General features: G+C 40.1%; 2 protein-coding genes across 2 annotated transcripts in view; one reads left to right on the forward strand and one right to left on the reverse strand.

Annotated features, from left to right (window-relative positions):
* Positions 1 to 267: 267 nt before the first annotated feature.
* Positions 268 to 8699, reverse strand: ddx56 (DEAD (Asp-Glu-Ala-Asp) box helicase 56). Its single transcript, XM_017432241.2, has 14 exons — positions 8588 to 8699; positions 7918 to 8079; positions 7608 to 7762; positions 7063 to 7233; positions 6546 to 6636; positions 5179 to 5420; positions 4932 to 5081; positions 4454 to 4567; positions 4260 to 4354; positions 3610 to 3683; positions 2942 to 3031; positions 2757 to 2862; positions 2417 to 2514; positions 268 to 660 (listed from the first exon to the last, which is right to left on the reverse strand). The coding sequence occupies exons 1-14, from the start codon at positions 8642 to 8644 to the stop codon at positions 580 to 582; spliced, it is 1686 nt and encodes a 561-aa protein (XP_017287730.1). The 5' UTR covers positions 8645 to 8699; the 3' UTR covers positions 268 to 579.
* Positions 8700 to 11468: 2769 nt separating this feature from the next.
* LOC108245371 (dual specificity phosphatase 26) overlaps positions 11469 to 18598 on the forward strand; it is an 8195-nt gene continuing 1065 nt past the window's right edge. The window contains exons 1-4 of the mRNA XM_017432240.3: positions 11469 to 11727; positions 11914 to 12097; positions 14336 to 14547; positions 16458 to 18598. The exon at positions 16458 to 18598 is cut by the window's right edge and continues 1065 nt beyond it. Coding sequence (XP_017287729.1) covers positions 11919 to 12097; positions 14336 to 14547; positions 16458 to 16669 — 603 coding nt within the window. The 5' untranslated portion in view covers positions 11469 to 11727; positions 11914 to 11918 and the 3' untranslated portion in view covers positions 16670 to 18598. The remainder of the gene's footprint in view (positions 11728 to 11913; positions 12098 to 14335; positions 14548 to 16457) is intronic.

Consider the following 18598-nt stretch of genomic DNA (forward strand, 5'->3'; position numbering starts at 1 on the left):
GATTGATCATCCGATGTGTCACAAGTGTGACTCTGTTGATACTATTACTCGAACTGCGCATGCGCGAAGGGAACATTCAGTGCTTTCAGCACCGCCCTCTGGCGGTCATCCGGGATTCATAGAACCGTAGTTACATACGTAACTTTCGTTTTATGGATATAGACAGAGGAGAATGTTAGAGACGGGAAGAGATGGAGGCTGATGGTCTGCTGTGGCGACCCCTAAAGGGAGCAGCCGAAAGAAGACGACTTTTTATAAAACACAATCATCAGGCCATATTTTTTTTTTATTAAAGACAAAAGAATATGATCTCAACAATGTATTGTACAAAAGTCATTCTGTTTTAAGGATTTGACTGAATCCAGGTTCATGCTGTTCTTTGTATTCTCTTCAGTTCATATAACTCAGTATCAATAGTCCGTTTAGTCTGTAATCCATCTAACTCCGTCGTCTTTATGATCCAGAGACCTCGCCTTCTATATGTGGACTAACAGTTAAACCCAAATCATATCATCTCTTTAACAGCGTCCAACATCGACACCATCCGGGCCTGATTCAGCAGAACCTGTTGTCCAGCAGCTATGACAAGGCTTTGGCTCCTTTCTTTTTCCGTCCCGTGTAACGGAAACTTTTCAGTGGGTTCCTTCCTGAGAAGCTCTTCTGCCGGAGACAAAATGAGGAATTTAATGAAAATCCAGAAGTCAATTAAATTCAGGTCTTTGTTAAATGTAAGAAACTTTGTTTAAATACACAATAAATATAAACAGACTGGAAAAGAGCACATTTTGACAGTTACATATGAACAGAATGCAACTTATATTTTTTATATTACTAATGTATTTATTAACCTGACAGAAAAATTAAGCATTGATAGGATTATTTGTTGATCAGTATTGAATCAGTAAACAGTTCCTTGAGTCCACCAAAAAATTTAAAAAAAGACTAACTTCGGTTTTTCTCATTCCAAATATATTTACTTAAATTCCTAAAATACAAAATGAGACTTTGAAATCAAAACTACACAGATAATGTTCCCACAAAACCATCGCATGTGTCAAACTATTATTTCACACTAATGCTTCTGTATCCGATACGGAGAAAATAAATATTTGATCCCATGCCAATTTTAAACAATATCAACTAGAAATCCTGAAAAAAATAAACTTTACATAAAAGTTACAACTTGATTTGCATACCATGAAGTGAAAAAAGTATTTGATCACCAAGCAAAGCATAACTTAGAAACCTTTGTTAGCAGCACAGCTGAGAGACGTTTCTTGTAGTTGGTCACCAGGTTTGTAGGCATTTCAGGAGGGATTTTGGCCCACTCTTCTTTACAGAAACTCTCTACATCCTTTAGGTTTCTTGGCTGCTGCTTGGCAACTTGATGATTCAGCTTCCTCCACAGATTTCCTAAAGGACTGAGTGACCTTAGTGTGATTCTTCTTTAGCCAGTCTTTTGTTACCTTGATCGGGTGTTTCAAGTCCTCGTCCTGCTGGAAGACCCACACATCACCCATCTTCTGTGTTCTGACTAAGGGGAAAAGGTTCTTGTCTGAGATTTTATGGTAAGTGGCCCCAAGCATTGGCTCCTCAGTGTGGTGAGGTCATCTTATAACTCCCAAAGCCCCCAAAGCATAATGTTACCACCTCCGTGTTTGACTATGAGGATGTGTTTTTTGAGTTACACTCCGCATATCTCTTCTTCCAAACCTGTGGATTGAGCTGATGCCAGTGAGCTCAATTTTGTTTTTTTGACCACAGCACTTTTCTCCAGGCCTTCTCTGAATTAACTGGATGTTCAGTGGCAAACCTAAGGAGTGCCCTTTTAAGCAGGTGGGATACTGCGGGTACAGCAAGATTTCAATCCATTACAGCGTAGTGTGCTACCAGTGGTGCTCCTGGTGACCGTGGTTCCATTTTCAGATCATTAACAAGCTCTTTCCATGTAGCTGTGGTCTGATGCATAACTTTTCTCATAATCATCTTCACCTCATGAGGAAGATCAGAGCTCCAGGCTGAGTGTAGCTGATGGTCTTGTAGCCCATTCCCCCTTTAGACTGATCTGCTGTTTTGTCCCTGACTTCCTTTGACAGCTCGTTGGTCTTGCTCATTGTAGTAGAAATGTTAGAATGGGGAAAAAAGTGATTCTGTGTATAAGTGGGCTTTATACATATGAGTTGAAATCAGAGGTGACTGAAATCGATTGACTGGTTGACTGACTGATAATTTAGGTGTAATCTGTGTGCTACATGGGTATATAACCAATCTGTAGTAGTCAGAACTCTGTGTTGTAGGGGGTCAGTTTTTACACTCGACTTGCAAATCAATAATCATTTGATAATAATCATTTCCCTGCTGTGTGCGTGCAGATCAGAGAACTTCTCTCAGCATCTCTCTTTAACCCGAGTCTGACCTTAAAACTGCTTTTGACAACTCCCTCTGGTTTGGATTTGATCCACCGCCTCCTTTTGTTTGACAAAGGATTCACCACACCCCTCAGAGTCTTGGGAACTGCAAGGAATAAAAAGTGATGAGTTAGCATTTTCCAACACTTTTGCTCCTTGGTGAAAGTTTAACTGAATGGTTTTATTCTGAAAAAGACAGAAGATGACTTAAACTAAAAAAATATTGCCAACCTTTGCATGTATACAATTAATTGTACTTTAGTAGAAACCTAACTTCATAGCTTTTAGTTGTAACAGTATTTAATACGTCTACTTCCATTCCTAATTTACTGTGTGTTCATGTCTTACCGAGATACTCGGGTATGTTCCTCAGATGAGGCTTGACGACAGCAGGATGAAGGTCTTTGTCGTGCCTCAGCAGCTGGAAATCTCTGGGGTTGTCTTCAAAATACGTCTGTGTGACAGCAGAATCCTTCAGTCCGAACATATCCAAACAGTTTGGCTCTTTTGAGTTCTCACTGACCGGCTCTCACCTTGAGTTTCTCCGAGTTGAGCAGTTCTTGTTTGATCTCTTTCAGCCGGGCCTCTTTCACGGCCTGCTTTGTCACGGCACGCATCGCATCCTGCATGCAGAAACAAAAACTCGTGGTTGGAACTGATGCACATTTAGACAACTTCATTGTACGTTTCAAGTCAAATTGTGAAATGATTTTTTTTAAATCATCTGAATGATGATTCAGAATTCACACTACTGTTTTCCTGTTCTTCATATATTTTTTGCAATCTAACTACTAATAATTGCTTTAGCCATTCATATATCAAATAATTCAGCTCATTCAGGAAAAGGGTGCTATGACTTTTGGTTTCTGGAACTTTTACAGTTTTCAAAATATTTGACTTTATTTACAAATATTTTTCTTATAGAAATACATTAAGATCTCTTTAATTGCTTCAAAAACACTGTTCTCTTTGAAATCTGCTTCAGGATACTTGTGCTGTTTTTGTTTTGTTCTGCTACTTTTAGCTTTTAGTCAGCCTTTTGGTACATTTAGTTTTAGCTAGTGTTCTGCTTTGTTTGGCTTTAACAATGACGTTTTTAGCTTCTTCAGCAAATTTTAGCCAGGTCAACATTCACACTTTCTTTTTACAGAAAATCACATTCCTCTAGTGTTAAAGTGACTGATGCAAGCAGGATACTCACCCTACATCTGTACCTGAAGCCTTCAATCTCCTCCATCTTAAACTCATACGGTTTGAGAACAGAGTCAACTTTATCTAAACACAAAATGGACACATTCTCGTTAATATTGGAATCCAATATATGTTTATGTAGTTGTTAGCGTTGCAGAGACTTGACAGATTTATTACTTGCAAATTCACAAGAAAAATGCACTTGTAAACCTTTTCAACATGTCAAGTAAAATGCAGAACCCCTACTGTCCTAAACTGTTCCTTGCTCAACCCTATTAACTAAAACATGAATGAAATAACTTAATAAAACATAAATAATGAAAATGACATTCCTTGAAGGATGCATATTTTCACTGCTTTACATCACAATTTTAAACAAGGATCTTCTCAAAATGTGTAATTTCATGACTCTCAGCTACTACCACACAAAAATGTAGCTTAATATCTTTAAAAATGAGTTAAAGCCACTTTTACATTTGCTAAAGTCTACTAGCTGTGGCGACCATCTTGAATTGGATTAACAGCAAATGCTAATCAGTTGTAGATGTACATCAAAGAATTACTTTTTAAGAGTTTCATTTTAATCTACACAATAACTGATGAGATATTTTAGTAACATATTTAGTGAGCAATAATTAAATGTTTAAGACTAAAGGTTACCTCCACTGAGGGCCTCCTCCACCTCTTTCAACAGATCCAGCTCAGTTTGTGAGACGAACGACAAGGCGGTGCCTGGGTTGTCTGCTCTCGCTGTTCTACAAAAAACAAACATAAACATGCTGGATTGTTTTACGAAATATCAGGATTAAACTGAAAGCAGCAACAACAACAAAAGCTGCCTGAACCAAACCAACCTCCCGACTCGATGAATGTAGGAGTCCACACTGGTGGGGAAATCAAAGTTGATGACGTTGGAAACGTTTTGGAAATCCACCCCTCTGGAGACTCCATACTCCTTATCTTTAGCCCTTTGAAAAGATCGTTCAGGGACAGAACAATGCAGCGGTGTTTTAAAGACCACACGGTATTGGTAGGAAGGGAATCAGTATTCCTTGAAAGGAATGCATTTCTCCCGCCACCTTGATGCCAAAGTTTTAAACAAATATTTTGCACAACCCAGTCGTGATGGAAATGACTCAACTACTACCACCCCAAAATTGAGCCTAACATCTGCAAAATTTACTAAATTATAACAATTTTTGTGGAGGCTGATTACTTCTGGCGACCGTTTTGAAATGGGTTGACTACAAAAGTTAATCAGCCTAAATTCACATGAGGATGTTGATGTTTAACAAAGCCACCCGTTTAGTGAGCATCAATAACCTGACTCACTTTCCTCCTTTCTCTGTAGTCTTCTTCTTCTTCTTTTTCTCTTTTCCTGAACTTGTCTGTGATGAAGGCCCAGGGTCAGCCAAACTCTGCTCATCTGTGGCAATGATGATGTCGTAAAATCCCTGGTTAAACTGGGTGATGATGTGACACCTAACAAGGAGAGGAACCACAGTTTGAGCTCCATTTTACACAAGGCTGCAACTGCATCTCCATTTACATAACCGGCACAGGAAACATGAGCTCTCACCGGGACTGAACGGGAAGCTCGGAGTTGAGGACGCACGCAGGGATGCCAAACTGCTCCAGGAACAGTTTGAGCCTGTAGCTTCGGTCAACTGCACCCACAAACAGCAGCGTCTTTCCTTGGACCAGCTGCAGCTTCAGCAGTGTGTAGATGAGCAGGAACTTGTCCTCCTCCTCACATTTGATGGTGTACTGCTGCAGCTGGCAGCTGTCCGGGAGCTGAGAGCCCTGAAGCTTCAGGGTCACCTGAGGAGGGACAGATCCATGTCAGAGGGCAGAAGCAAAACAGAGAATAAAGCAAGACTTTGAAGTCAGCAAAAATGGCTTCTCAAGGTGGATCAGTTACTGCGTGTCCTCCTCGAAATAATTCACAGAGCTATCAACTGCAGCGCTCACGCTTGTGTTCTGTTTTTTTTATGCTGTTAAGTTCCTTCAAGTTACTTTTGATCACTTCTTCTCATCGCCGTCTCATCATTAGTGCTAAGTGAAGTCTCAGAGTCATTTCACTCACGTTGTCATTTTACTAGTTCAGCAGTAAATACTAGTCAGCTCAGTGTTTTGAGACTTCAGTCCCCAACTCTCCAAATCAACTGAAGGTTCGGCAGGACTCCCTTGGGTCACTCCTGGTTGATTTAACTCCAGTCTGGTAGGTCACAAATCAGTCCAACCCCGCCTGAGAGCCTGACAGTTTCTACTCCAGGCCAAGACCATTTGTGAAGATCCACAGTTAAACCACCACCACTACCACTGGTGTCTGTAACCTGAGATAAAGGGATCTGATTTGCCAGGTCCCCCTTGCAAATTCCCCCTTTTTCTGACCTTGAAATGCTACTAATTCCTTCCAAATTCACTCATGATTTCTTAATTTTGTTACATAACCTAATATAGTCTTGCTCAGTTGTTCTTGTTCTTGCTCTTGTTTGCGGTTTACCTAACCCACATCCTTCTAAATTGAAATTAGCCAAATATTGTTGTTGTGTTATTACAGTTTGCACAGATTTCTGTGACTGGAAATGAAACAAACGTCACCGCTGAACCATTAGCACCCAACACTTTAACTACAATGGAGTACTTTCTTTATACTAAAGATCCTTTCAGAGCCTGGGTTGTGCCTTGATATGAGTGTTTAATTTTCTGCTTTGAAATAAAGCCCTACAAGTTTCATTACTTTTAATAGTACTACCTTCACACCAGAGTCAGTTGTGGGGGTATTATTACCCCGGTATGTCATTTAGCCTGACTCCAGTGGTGAAAATAATTCGGGTTAGAGAAAGGTTCCTTAAAAACAGTTTTCAATAAAAGGTTTCAGAGGGTAAATTTGAACTTGTAAGAACATCTTTTCAGAAGCTATGAGCATAAAAAGGGCCTTACAGGGTTGTGCAGCAGCAGCTCCTTTAAGGCCTTGACATCTTCGTTGAAAGTAGCCGACATGAGAAACGACTGGTAGATCTTTGGTAAATGGCTGTCAAAACAGATTTTTATTAAACATGTTAAAAAAACACCCTTATCTGGGTTTTATTTAACATTAAAGCCACCAAAACAATCAAATAAAGCATCTGTGACGGTAAGTATAATCTGTGATGGAGACAGGGAGAGAGGAGGAACTACATTTAATGACAGCTAAAACAAGTATGAGCTCCAATAGCACATCATCTATTCTGAATATAATAACACACATAATGTTTTCACACAGCAGGAACTATACACATTAAATAAAATGTTTGAAGGGGAAAAAATAATGTCCTTTTAACGAGTTTTATTTGATTTTCACCTTCCTTCTACTCTGCCACACTCACAAAATGTAAAACTAATGTCTGATATTTTTCTTTATAACAGATACAGCAAATGAATGACTTGTCATGAAGTGAGCGTGCATGTTTGTTCTCACCACAACAGGTTTTTTAGGTCGGCCTCAAAGCCGAAAGAGAAGACCAAGTCAGCCTCGTCCACAACCAGCATCTCAAGAGACGAGTGCAGGACCAGGTTCTGGACCTTCAGGTGGGCGAGCACACGGGACGGCGTCCCCACAACCACGTCAGGCTTCTCCATTAAGATAGGCCTGTTCAGATACAATATTACACAAATACTTTTATAGCTTCTAACACAAAAGCAGATGGCATGGTTAATACTATAGTTATGTTCAGGCAATGTTAAAATGTTGCTTGGGTTTACTGTTTGGCAACATCAACAAGAAAAATTACAAAACATTAGACATCTAGAGTGTATTTTAATGTGGCCCAAAACTTATTAACTTATCATTAGTGACCGTGACTGACTGCAGAAGTAACCTCACAAGTATTTGGAACAACCTGTGTGATGCAAAGTTTAACAATCTGCGTGAATATGAAAGTTTGTCCATTTAAAAAAAGAGTGAAAAAAAAATCCACTGTTCATTCAAATTACACAGATGTAAAAATAATGACACACACTGACCTCTGCGTTGACACATCAGCTTTGTCTGAGATGTCGGCCACTCGGACATCCCTGGAGCAGTAGGATGCTATGTGCCTCATCATGGTCTGAACCTGCTGACCCAACTCCTTTGTTGGTACCAGGATGAGAGCGCTCACGTTCTGCTCACGAACACTCTGAGGAAAAAACACCAAATACACAGAGTCAAAAAGACTGAAGGCCCTGGCTGGTGATGTTTCATATGATGGCTGGTGTTAAAAACAAATGCTGTCTTTTAATGAATCTATACAAACACGCTTTTACGAAGCTGCCGTTTCGGTTTAGGCCCCACCTGTTTGGAGGTCAGGATGCGCTGTATGATGGGTATAGCATACGCTGCAGTCTTTCCGGATCCGGTCCGGGCTCGAGCCAGAAGGTCCTTCCCCTCCAGAGCCAGAGGGATGGCCTTCTCCTGGATCAGAGTCGGCTGAGACCAGCCCAGATCCGCAACCGCCTGTAAACACAATACAAGCCTTACAAGGAAGACTAAACCCAATTTTAGTGGACTGTGCATTGACTCATTTGACATTTCCATGTCATAGGTAAAACTGTTGTTTTGCAAATGTATTTCTAATGAAGCACGAACATTTAACAAAAGAAAAACAAAAACGTGCCTGAAAACAAATGAAAATCTGTCATGTTAAGCTACGAGCAACAAAACAGCTGCCACTCTTCGAGAAAACATTACTTTTAATGTACATACATGTATATGTCCGTGAGTTCCTTTATTTCACTTACTAAAAACAAATATAAATAAAAACATAACTTCACGAAGTAAAATGTTAATAAACTCAGTTTCGGCTCCTATTCTGTTTTAGCACGACGAGGGGAACTAGAAACATAAACTCGCTTTTCTTATCGACTTATTAAACTTTCCTGCTGTTGTTGTCCTACAACAAATCATTCAGTGTTTTACCAACAATTATTGTAACATTTCTAAGACTTCAGGTGTTTTTATTTACCTTTAAAAGACGGTCGTCTAAGCCCATTTCATGAAAGTGCAACCTCGCAGCGGCCATCTCTGCTCCGCACTACGCTCACACGTGCGTCGAGGAAAGTTGACGTCACGTTGCCTTCTAGGGTCCTCGGAAAAACGAGCTTTTTGGAATAAAAACATACCCACAACGATGGGATTACACTTTGGAAGGGTAACGAAATGCGTTCAGAACTAAATATAGTTCGATTTCTTTATTAAAACAAAAAAAGGTTCAACATGTTGTTAAGTGGAGATTTATTTGTACAGAGAGAAAATCCTACGTGGAAAAACTGAACGACTTTCAAGGTCCAGTTGCGCTGTGCTGTCTCCGAATAAACGCCTCTGAACTGGACACAGATGTGTGCAGACTGCATTGAATTTGTTAAAAAAAAAAAGGATAATTGTAGTTTATAAGTTCATCAATAAATAATTGCTTTGAATGAAGTTGTCCATAAATAAATGCTTAGCAGTGTTAGTGGAATTAACTACTTGCTTTTTACAAATAACTTTTAACTTAGAAATTGATCTATAAACAACTTTCCTCCCACATACAGATGCTACAAATTAAACAATAACAGTAATGTTCTGTTTAAGCATATACTATTCATATTTAACTCATGATCTGTGTCTGTGGGTCTGCAGCATCATCACTCAAGTCTTATTAGTCTTATTAAATTCTCTTTATCTTTGCTCACAGTCTGCCACCTTGGGGACATGTGAGCTCTGACTCTGGTTTCATTTCGTTTTAGTCAGAAGGATGAAAAACATGTTTTGAAGCAGTTTTTGAAGACGTCACCGGTGGGGATGATTTTACTTTATTGTTACATGAACACAGAATAAAGCTGCATTCAAGAAATGTTCAACATTTTAAAACACAAATGAACAACAAGACTATGTACAGCAGTAAGACACAGTGATGTGGATGTATAGAATTGTGTATTTGTACAATACATGAATGTACACCAAGGACACCTTTTTTAAAAAAATCATATATGTGATTACAAGAAGATGACACGAGGCCACAATAAATCAGATTCAGCAGGATGAGGTCAAAAACTGGTCAAATACTGACAGGAAAGAAGTGGCATTCTTCATATAGTCATCAGTTTGGAAAAATAAATTGATATAAGTTGCATAAAATGTTAATCCAGAAGCAACAACTTTGCACAACACAGGAGAAGCAGCTCCTGTGGTACATCTCACACTAGTTTGCACCTTCATGACAAAAAAACATCCTGACCAGACCTACTGACCCTCAGGAGGGAGTGGAGGGAGGAGGATTTGCATGTGTTGGTTCAGCATTCACTCATTGTTTTCCTATTGTTTTTTATTTTTCTAAATACTTCTGCATACTTTGTGTTATTTTAGCCATTCATACATCAAAACCTGCATCTCATCCGGGAGATTGTCACTATGACCTTTGGTTCTTGTAACTTTTGTACTTTTCCATATAGTTCACTTTATTTCTAGATATTTCCCCCATACAAATACATTGCACATACACTATGTCATGTCATTCCGCTACTTTAAGCTAGCTTTTTGTTGCCTTTAGTTTGCCTTTTGCTACTTTTAGCTTCTAGCAATCAATCAATCAATCAATCAATCAATCAATCAATCTTTATTCCAGACACAATAATGGTCCAAAGTAAAAGAACAATAAAAGAAAAGAAATTAAAGAAAGTAAAAGAAAATAAAAAGGTATTGTTCACTGAGTCACGAATAAGTGGTGACACCAGTGACTCCATAATCCTGAGGTAAATCTTGTTGTACTCAGTGCAGGGTTTACTAAAATTGCAATAATGCCATTGCATGATACAGATAGTCTACACATACATCTGTACATATTGTTTCTAAGCACAGAAAGACATGTGGGTACAGCAACATTTACAAACATGACTGGCACTACTCCATCTAGGTAGTTTGAGTAGTACTCTCATAGCATCATTGTATGACACATAAAGTTTCTGCATACTGCTTTTTTTGTATTGTCACCACAAATGAGCAGTGTACATTGGAGTACAAAAAGCCTTAAAAAGAGCTATTTTTGCATAAAGAGAAAACATACTAAATTTTCTAATCAGCATGTTAGCTTGTGTGTACAGTACATCATGCGATTCTGCCTATAAATGTCACGATCATCTGACAAGTCATCAGTTATATAATGCCCCAAGTATTTGACCTCAGAACATATGTTGAGAACAGCACCAGACAAGGGAAAATCAGGGATTATCAGATGCTTATTTGCCTTACTTCTATCATAATGTTGCTCTTCTTGGCATTATACTTTATATCAAAGTCATAACCATACTCAGAGGAATCCCCTAATAATTGTTGAAGACCAATCGTTTTGCTACATTTAGCTTTTAGTTAGCTTTTTGCTACGTTTAGCTTTTACTTAGTTTTCCTATTTTTACCTAGTGTTTTGCTCCTTTGTGCTTTTTGCTAGTGTTCTGCTGTTTTTCACTTTTGCCTTTTCTCAACAAAATCACACAGCACTTATCATTCACACTGCATGCAGTTTCTCAAGTTCCATATTGCTGTTTTGATATTGTGAGTCCTGCTGAAAGTCTGCAGCCCCGGGAGGAAGTTATTTTTCTGGCTTATTAATTTCATCTGTCAATCCTGTCCAATGTATGACTCTGTGAATGTGCTTCAGTCTACAGCCACTGTAGAAAGTGCAAAATATTAGAAAATGTGTTTACAACAGGTTAAATTTAGGGTGAAAATCATGAGGTGTAATGGAAAATTCCAGAGCATGTTTTTGACTTTTGTTTTATTGACGTTTCCTTGCAACAATTCTCTAACTTGTCCGGAAGGTGGCGCCAAACCCCCACAAAATAGACCGCCGCGCAAGAGTCAGGCGACAATAAATGTGTAAACAACCTCCCCATGTTTAGGAGAAAACGACGGCATGTCACGCCACGGAGGATCCCGAGAAGCTCTCCGTGGTGTCTGAGTGAAGATTTCTTCAATGTTGCAAAGCTGGAGCCAAGTTTGTGGACTGGCGGTCTTCTAAGGAAAGACTTGTTGAAGAAATGCGGTGTGGCGGCCGGCGGGGAAAAGAGCTGGTGGATGCTGGGGAGCAGCTGTAGTCTCACCATCCCTCCCATCTTCTCCCCACAGAAGGTAAACGAGTCAATATGGCCGCGGCGTGTTGCTACAGCCTTTGAGACGAATAAAACATAGACTACTGTTCATGTGTAGGCGCATAATGCACACTTAATTGTTATTTAGCCATCACAAACTGAATTAATTTTCTCTCATCGTTTTATTCCACTTTTATTCATTTAACCCCCACCTTCTCTCGTTCAGGTTAAATGGCGTTCATGTCCCGGTTCTCTCGGTCCCGGAGCAGCTCCAAGTCTCCGAGCCGGAAAGACTCGGAGCGCGGCTCTCCGACCCTGACGGTGTCCGAGCTGGAGAGGCTCCTGTGCACGGGCAAAACGGCCTGCAACCACGCGGACGAAGTGTGGCCGCGGCTCTACATCGGAGACCAGTGAGTCCGCGGCTGCTGGCCATAATCAGGGTTTAAATAGATATATTTAAATAAGAGCTGCTCCTGTCTCATTTAGGCAATCATAATTTTGTTAACTGCAAATCAGACACTCCCGAGAAAAGTTGAGGAGCACGCGCCTCGCTTAACATGAAGACAAACAGGGTGTGTACAATGTAAATAAAAACTAAATGCAACGATTTACATATCTCTTAAACCCATGTTTTATTCACGGCGTGGTGTAGTAAACAGCAGGTGTAGAAGCTAAGAAATTTTCCAATTTTCTTGAAAGATTTTGAATTTTATTGCAGCAACACGTCTCTTTAAAGTTGTTCCAGGTCCATGTTTTCCCTCTGTAAAGCATCCCCTCTTCTTTTAACAACAGTCTGTAAACGTCTGGAACTGAGGAGAGCAGCTGCTGCAGTTTTTGAAAGGGAAAATTGTCCCATTCTGTGTTGGGTTTTTTTTTCTGGTTGTTTTATGTTTACTGTTTTTGAGTTATTTACTGTTTCTGTTTTCATGGTGATATTCCTCCCCTCAGGGATTTCCCACTGCCTGCTCCCCACGCCCATCCTCTCCTGTCTTCTCCTGTCTCCTCGTTAACTCCAGCCCTTGTTTCAGTCAGTGCATCATTGTTGCAGCTACAATCTGCCTTGGTTCCCTTTGTGTTCCCTCCTTGAGTTCCTTATGTTTCTGTAAGTCTTTGCTTGCCCCGTCAGCCCTTTATTTCTGTCAATAGATTCTTTCGTTTTTATTCAAGCTCCTCGTGCCTGTCTGCATTTCCTGGGTCTGACTCTGCACACAACTTGACAGTTCTGGTCTGTTATGGGAGTTGAGCTGTTCAACAGTCCTGAGTCTTTGCTCGGGGGTTTTCTTGCTAGATGGAAGCTTATGTGGTTCTAAACCCTGTAGTTCCTTTTTGCATTGATGGTGCCTTTCCAGATGTTCCGGCCCACGTCATAGGCACTAATGTACCCCTATAGCATCAGAGAGGCAAGCTTTTCAACTGTGTGTTGATACAAGTCTGGCTGGTGCCTCTCCTCTTAAGTATGGAGGATGTGAGGTTCGTTCTTTCCAAAAAAAAAAAAAAAACACATTTTGATCTGTCTGACCACAGAACCCAGAGAGGACGGTGAAGTTTCTGGATGGTGTTCACATATAGATCCTTCTTTGCCTGATAGAGCTTTAAGCAGCATTTGTGAATGTTACAGTGAACTGTGTTTACAGACAGTGATCTGTAGAAGCGTTCCTGAGTCCATGCAGTGATGTCCAGAACAGAATCAGATCTGTTTTTAATGCAGAGCTGCCTGATGACCTGAAGATCACAAACATCCAGTTCTGACTTTCAGTCTTGTCCTTTGAGCTCAGAGATCTCTCCAGATTCTTGAAAACTTTTCAGGGTATTATTAACTGTAGATGATGGGATATTAACAGTCTTCCTAATTTTTCGTTGAGGAACACCATTCTAAAATTGTTCCAGTATTTTTAGATGCAGTTTTTTACAGACTGGTGAACCTCAGCCCATTTCCACTGTAAAAGCACTCTTTATCCTGTCCTCTTACTGACCTGTTGCTAATTAACATAATTAGTTTAGAGAAGGCTCCTCCAGCTGTTTCTTATCAATACCACTTACTTTAACAGCCCTTTGTTGCAGAGTTTGATGGCAGCAACATTTCTCAAAATCACCTATTTAGAGAAGTGTTGCTGCCATCAAATTCAAAATTCTTCTTTTTTATTCAACAAATGGTCCAATTTCCCAGTTTAAACATTTGTTTTTTACTATGTTCCACTGTATATAAATATGGGTTTACAAGATTGGCAAACCATTGCATTCTGTTTTTAATTTACATTTTACACAACATCTCGCCTTTTTTGTAATTGGGATATTCTGAACACTTATATTTTGTTATTATTAAAATTAAAGTCATAAACGACGTCTTAGTTTATCTCTTAATGTTGCGATGTGACAAAAACTATAAAACATACCCCACATTAGAAATGATGTATTCATCATCTCACAATTGTCTTGTGTCTGACTTCAGGCCATTATTTTTTTAATTCAAGTTATTCAAATTTTTACATACAATGTCAATTTTGTGTCTTTTGTTGTTTGTAACTTTAATAGACTACAGGCTCCCACATACCTTCAGGTTAGTTAGTCACTCAGCGACCTTTATTAAGAGGTGGCATGTCAGAAAATCAGTTTGACTGACAAGAGTTGTAAAAACCTTTTCTTCACAGAAACATCGCATCAGATCGCCGCGAGCTGGCCAGACTTGGCATTACGCACATCCTGAACTGTGCGCAGAGCAAGTGGCGCGGTGGCGCCGAGTATTACGCAGGGATGAACATCACGTACCACGGCATAGAGGCTCACGACTCCCCAACATTTGACATGAGCGTCAACTTTTATCCTGCTGCAGAGTTCATCCACAAAGCCCTGTCAAGTGGAGGTAAGGCTTTCAAAGCTTGCGTTAAACACAACATTATCAACAAATAACTTATCAGTAAAGTCAGTATCTTTCTGGGCTGTGACCATTGGATACTAGATGATAATTCAAAAGAAGACTCAATTCCATTTATGCCTTTATGTCACAAGAAAATAGAAAATTTTCTGTTGCAGTCACTGAATTATGGGTGTTTGTGCAGCCAGTTTTTAAATCCCCGGCCTATTTTCATGCGCATGGCTGGTTAAACTGTATTCTAGGCCCTGCACATTATTTTGTTGCCCATCACAGCTACATCGTACCCGTTTTGTACCCACCTTGGCAGCTACCCCTCATATTTAGGGTTTAATCTACTGGAATACATTTGAAATGAAGTGAAGCAAATTTTGACCAGTTTTTTTTTTTAATGTTTATATCTCCTCGGCATGGTTAGACCTGGACATTTAGGCCTGTCTGAATGACCCCAGATCTCAAGTAAGGAGAAATTTAAAAACACAGTTCTGTTTAAATAAGACACTAAGCTGCTAAAATAATGAACATGTTTGTCTTAAAGCACGAGCAGGGCAGGTTGTGCTTTCTCTGCAAACAGCATCCGCTTCAATACGCCTGCACTGAGAATCTGTGGCTCGTCCAAGTCCAGCTGCAGGAGTTGGAGAAAACGAACAAAATGTGGGTTATTTATTATTGTGGTGCAGGTGCACCCCTGGACATCCTCTGGCATCACAGACCTGTTATTTCTCAATCGGCCGAGATAAAAAGCTGCTACTCATGTAATTTTTCTTTCCATTATCTGGTGAGGCTGAGAAGTTCTGAGTGGCATCGAGTGCTCAGCCCGTGTCGGCGTGACCCGCTCTGGGTACAGGTTGACCTGTCAAACAGTAACAGTGTCATAAGGAGAGGTCATGAAGGAAACCTCCCACAAAGCTAAAGGGAATCTCTGAGTGAATCCAGCAATTAGAGGTTTTTACTACAAAATCTTTAATGCACCTTTTTTTTTTTCCAAGAGTAAACAGTGCATACAGTGTCAAGCTACAAATACAGAACATTTCCACACTGTAGCAAAAAAACAGATGACAAGTCACAAAAACAACTTTTCTAGAATCTCAAAAAGTAAACTGAGACAGGTTCAAGACGCTTGTGACAACTCTGTCATGAGGAAATGAAGAACCCCCGCAAACGTTTTGAGACATTCTGGGGACTCCCTCGCAAATAAAGTTTGCAATTCGTCAGAGCACAGTTAGATACTGGCTTTAGCAACAAAAAAATGGTATTGGCTGAGATCATTAATGTACGGAGGACAAAAAGGAACAGTGTTTCATGATGAGACCTCAAGAAAACATCTGTGCACATCTGACCGGCTCTGAACACCAGGTGTGAACGGTCTTACTCAGAGTGACCCACTTGGGACGGAATCAGCCAGGTCTGAGCACGGCCGAAGAGACACAAAACAACCACAGAAAGTTAAAGCATGGAAGTCCGCTGTTAAAACACGACCATAAAAAGATGGAAAATCACCTTTAAAAAAACTAAGCAATGGCAAAAAAAGACTCAATTGACACAAAGAATATATGACATTCTGAGCCAGACATGTATAAATTCCTTATAAATATTGTATGTAGTCAAAAGAACAAAAATATGTTTGCTTTAATATGGATTTCTGATACATAAGGAACAAAGGAAACAGGTGAATGTTTACATTTACATTCCTCTGTTTAAGTTCTACCTCAAGACATTAAGCTCGTAATTAGGAAAATGGAAATAATGAATTACAAATAGAAAACATCAGAGTCAAGAATTCTTTTAAATGCTGTGAAATCTCCAGAATCATCAGATGACTAACAATATTGTTTTCGATCATTGTTGCATGGAGCTCCAGTAAATGAAACAAGTGTTCACAGTGTCATGTGTGTGTGCAGGTAAGGTGCTGGTCCACTGCACTGTGGGCGTGAGCCGCTCAGCCACACTGGTGCTGGCCTACCTGATGATCAGACAAAACCTGACGCTGGTGGAGGCCATCAAGACTGTCAAAGACCACAGAGGCGTCATCCCCAACCGAGGTTTCCTTCGCCAGCTCAACGGCCTGGACGGCATCCTGAGAGAGAGCCGGAAAACTTCGCCTCAGAGCTGAAAACGCCCTGAACTCGCGTTCATCTGAGGCAGCAGCCACGTACACCGAGAGATAATTGGGCCCTGATTCAGAGCAACCTGTGGCTTAGTGGCTCTGAGTGGTAGCAGGTAAACGAAGGATTCGATAGACTTTTCATTCAGTTCATTCATCTTAGTGCATCTGATCAGTCCTTTAACAAGTGGTACAGCAGGATGTCGCCAATGGAGACCCAAACTCTTTAAGTTAGTAAAGATAACTTGGAGGTCAGAGGAAATTATAAACCTGGACAGTGATTCTGCCAATCTATACCAAGTAGTAACCCTGCTAAAAAAAATGGTTATTATTGATGGTTTGAGGTATTATTCGTGTGTGAAGTGGAAACACATTAGATGACAAGATGGTACCTCAGTCCTTTGAAGTACACAGGCTCTGTGGCAAATACGACGCAGTATGAAGCTTTTCCGAGTTTTCTTCATGAGCAACAGAGACGTTATATCTATTTCCGCAAGTCTGGGGCTATAACGAATTGTCATTTGTGTGACGAACACCTGTAGCTGAGATCTCAGCTCCAAGCCTAATTGAGCTAACATGCACCTAGGAGGCATAGCAGTCATTCACCAAGGCCAGTATTATTGGATCTCAAAAAAAGAAATCACATTTTCTTCATTTCCCACGGCTTACCATTCAGTTTAGCATCGTCGCTCTCTCAACAAGCAGCACTGAAACCATTCCACTGCCTTGGTTCTGCCTTGACAGATAACTAACATGCAAGACTTTCCAAATCACAAAAAAACTGTATTATTCTAATTACGTGTGTTTTTAACCTTTATAAAACGTGTTTACTTTGTATTATAACCGCAGCAGTCTATAATACAGTCAGTATTACTGATCCAGGGTTTCTCTCAGCTTGCTCTGTAGCTCTCAGCTGTTAAAAGTGACTCAAACAGTCACTTTTGTCGTCAGTCTATCCGTTCAGCCGCCTGAAATTCAAGCACTAAGTGACCCGTGACGAACTAGTACAGAAACAGAAAGGGAAAAGTAGCAAAACTTCAACAGCGATCATATTCAATATGCCAATACTGATTAAAATTAAAGCGATGATGTTAGGATATTTACCATAATCAAGCCCTGCACGTTGCCTTGAATGAACACAGTCCTTTAAATCTGATTCATTTGAAGACGAAACCCTGAGGAATATATGTTCTTCTTTGGCGATTCGTCCACGTGGTTTTGGTTGTCGCTACATTCAGGAAGTGACCTAACATCTCAAATGAGTTATAACCCAAATTTAAACCAGCACAGTTATGTAGCTCGTAGCAAATTACTATTTTCAGATGTAATCACGCAGTTACTACTTATATGTGAACAGAAACATGGTGCATACAATACAGGTTTTAAGTTCAGTGTTGAATCAACCTGTGGTTTTAATGTAGAGCATTTAAACAATCACAGCCCTTTCTCTTTTAAAAACCCAATGTTTTCTATCCAGTTGACTCAACTTTGCACTGTATTAAACACCTTTCAGTCAAGTGTTGCTGTTCAGTGTTACGCTGGCTGTGAGCGGTGCAGGGTAATAACAGAGCAGTGAGAGACAAAACATTGCAAAAAGCTATCACTGCCTGGTCTGACTGACGAGCGCACGTTCTGTTTGTCTTTATGTGAAGTGAGGCACATGCTCCAAAAGCAAGAGAATACACTGGGGGAATTCAAACCAGCTTTTTAAATCTGAATCAGAGTGTTAGCAATGATTACCTCGAGTGTTGTGTTTAAAACATATTTCCTGTCACACGTGGTCTTTGTCTGTGCTGATTTACCAACACTACGATATAGAATAGGGGGGACAAGAGGGTGAACTGTGTTCAGTTGAATGGTGAAAGTGTACATAGAGACAGGGCCGGCCCAAGGTTGTATGAGGCCCAAAGCAGATTTTCACTTGGGGGTTGCGGGGGG

Source organism: Kryptolebias marmoratus, linkage group LG14, assembly GCF_001649575.2.
Source record: "Kryptolebias marmoratus isolate JLee-2015 linkage group LG14, ASM164957v2, whole genome shotgun sequence".
NCBI classification, from domain to species: Eukaryota; Metazoa; Chordata; class Actinopteri; order Cyprinodontiformes; family Rivulidae; genus Kryptolebias; species Kryptolebias marmoratus.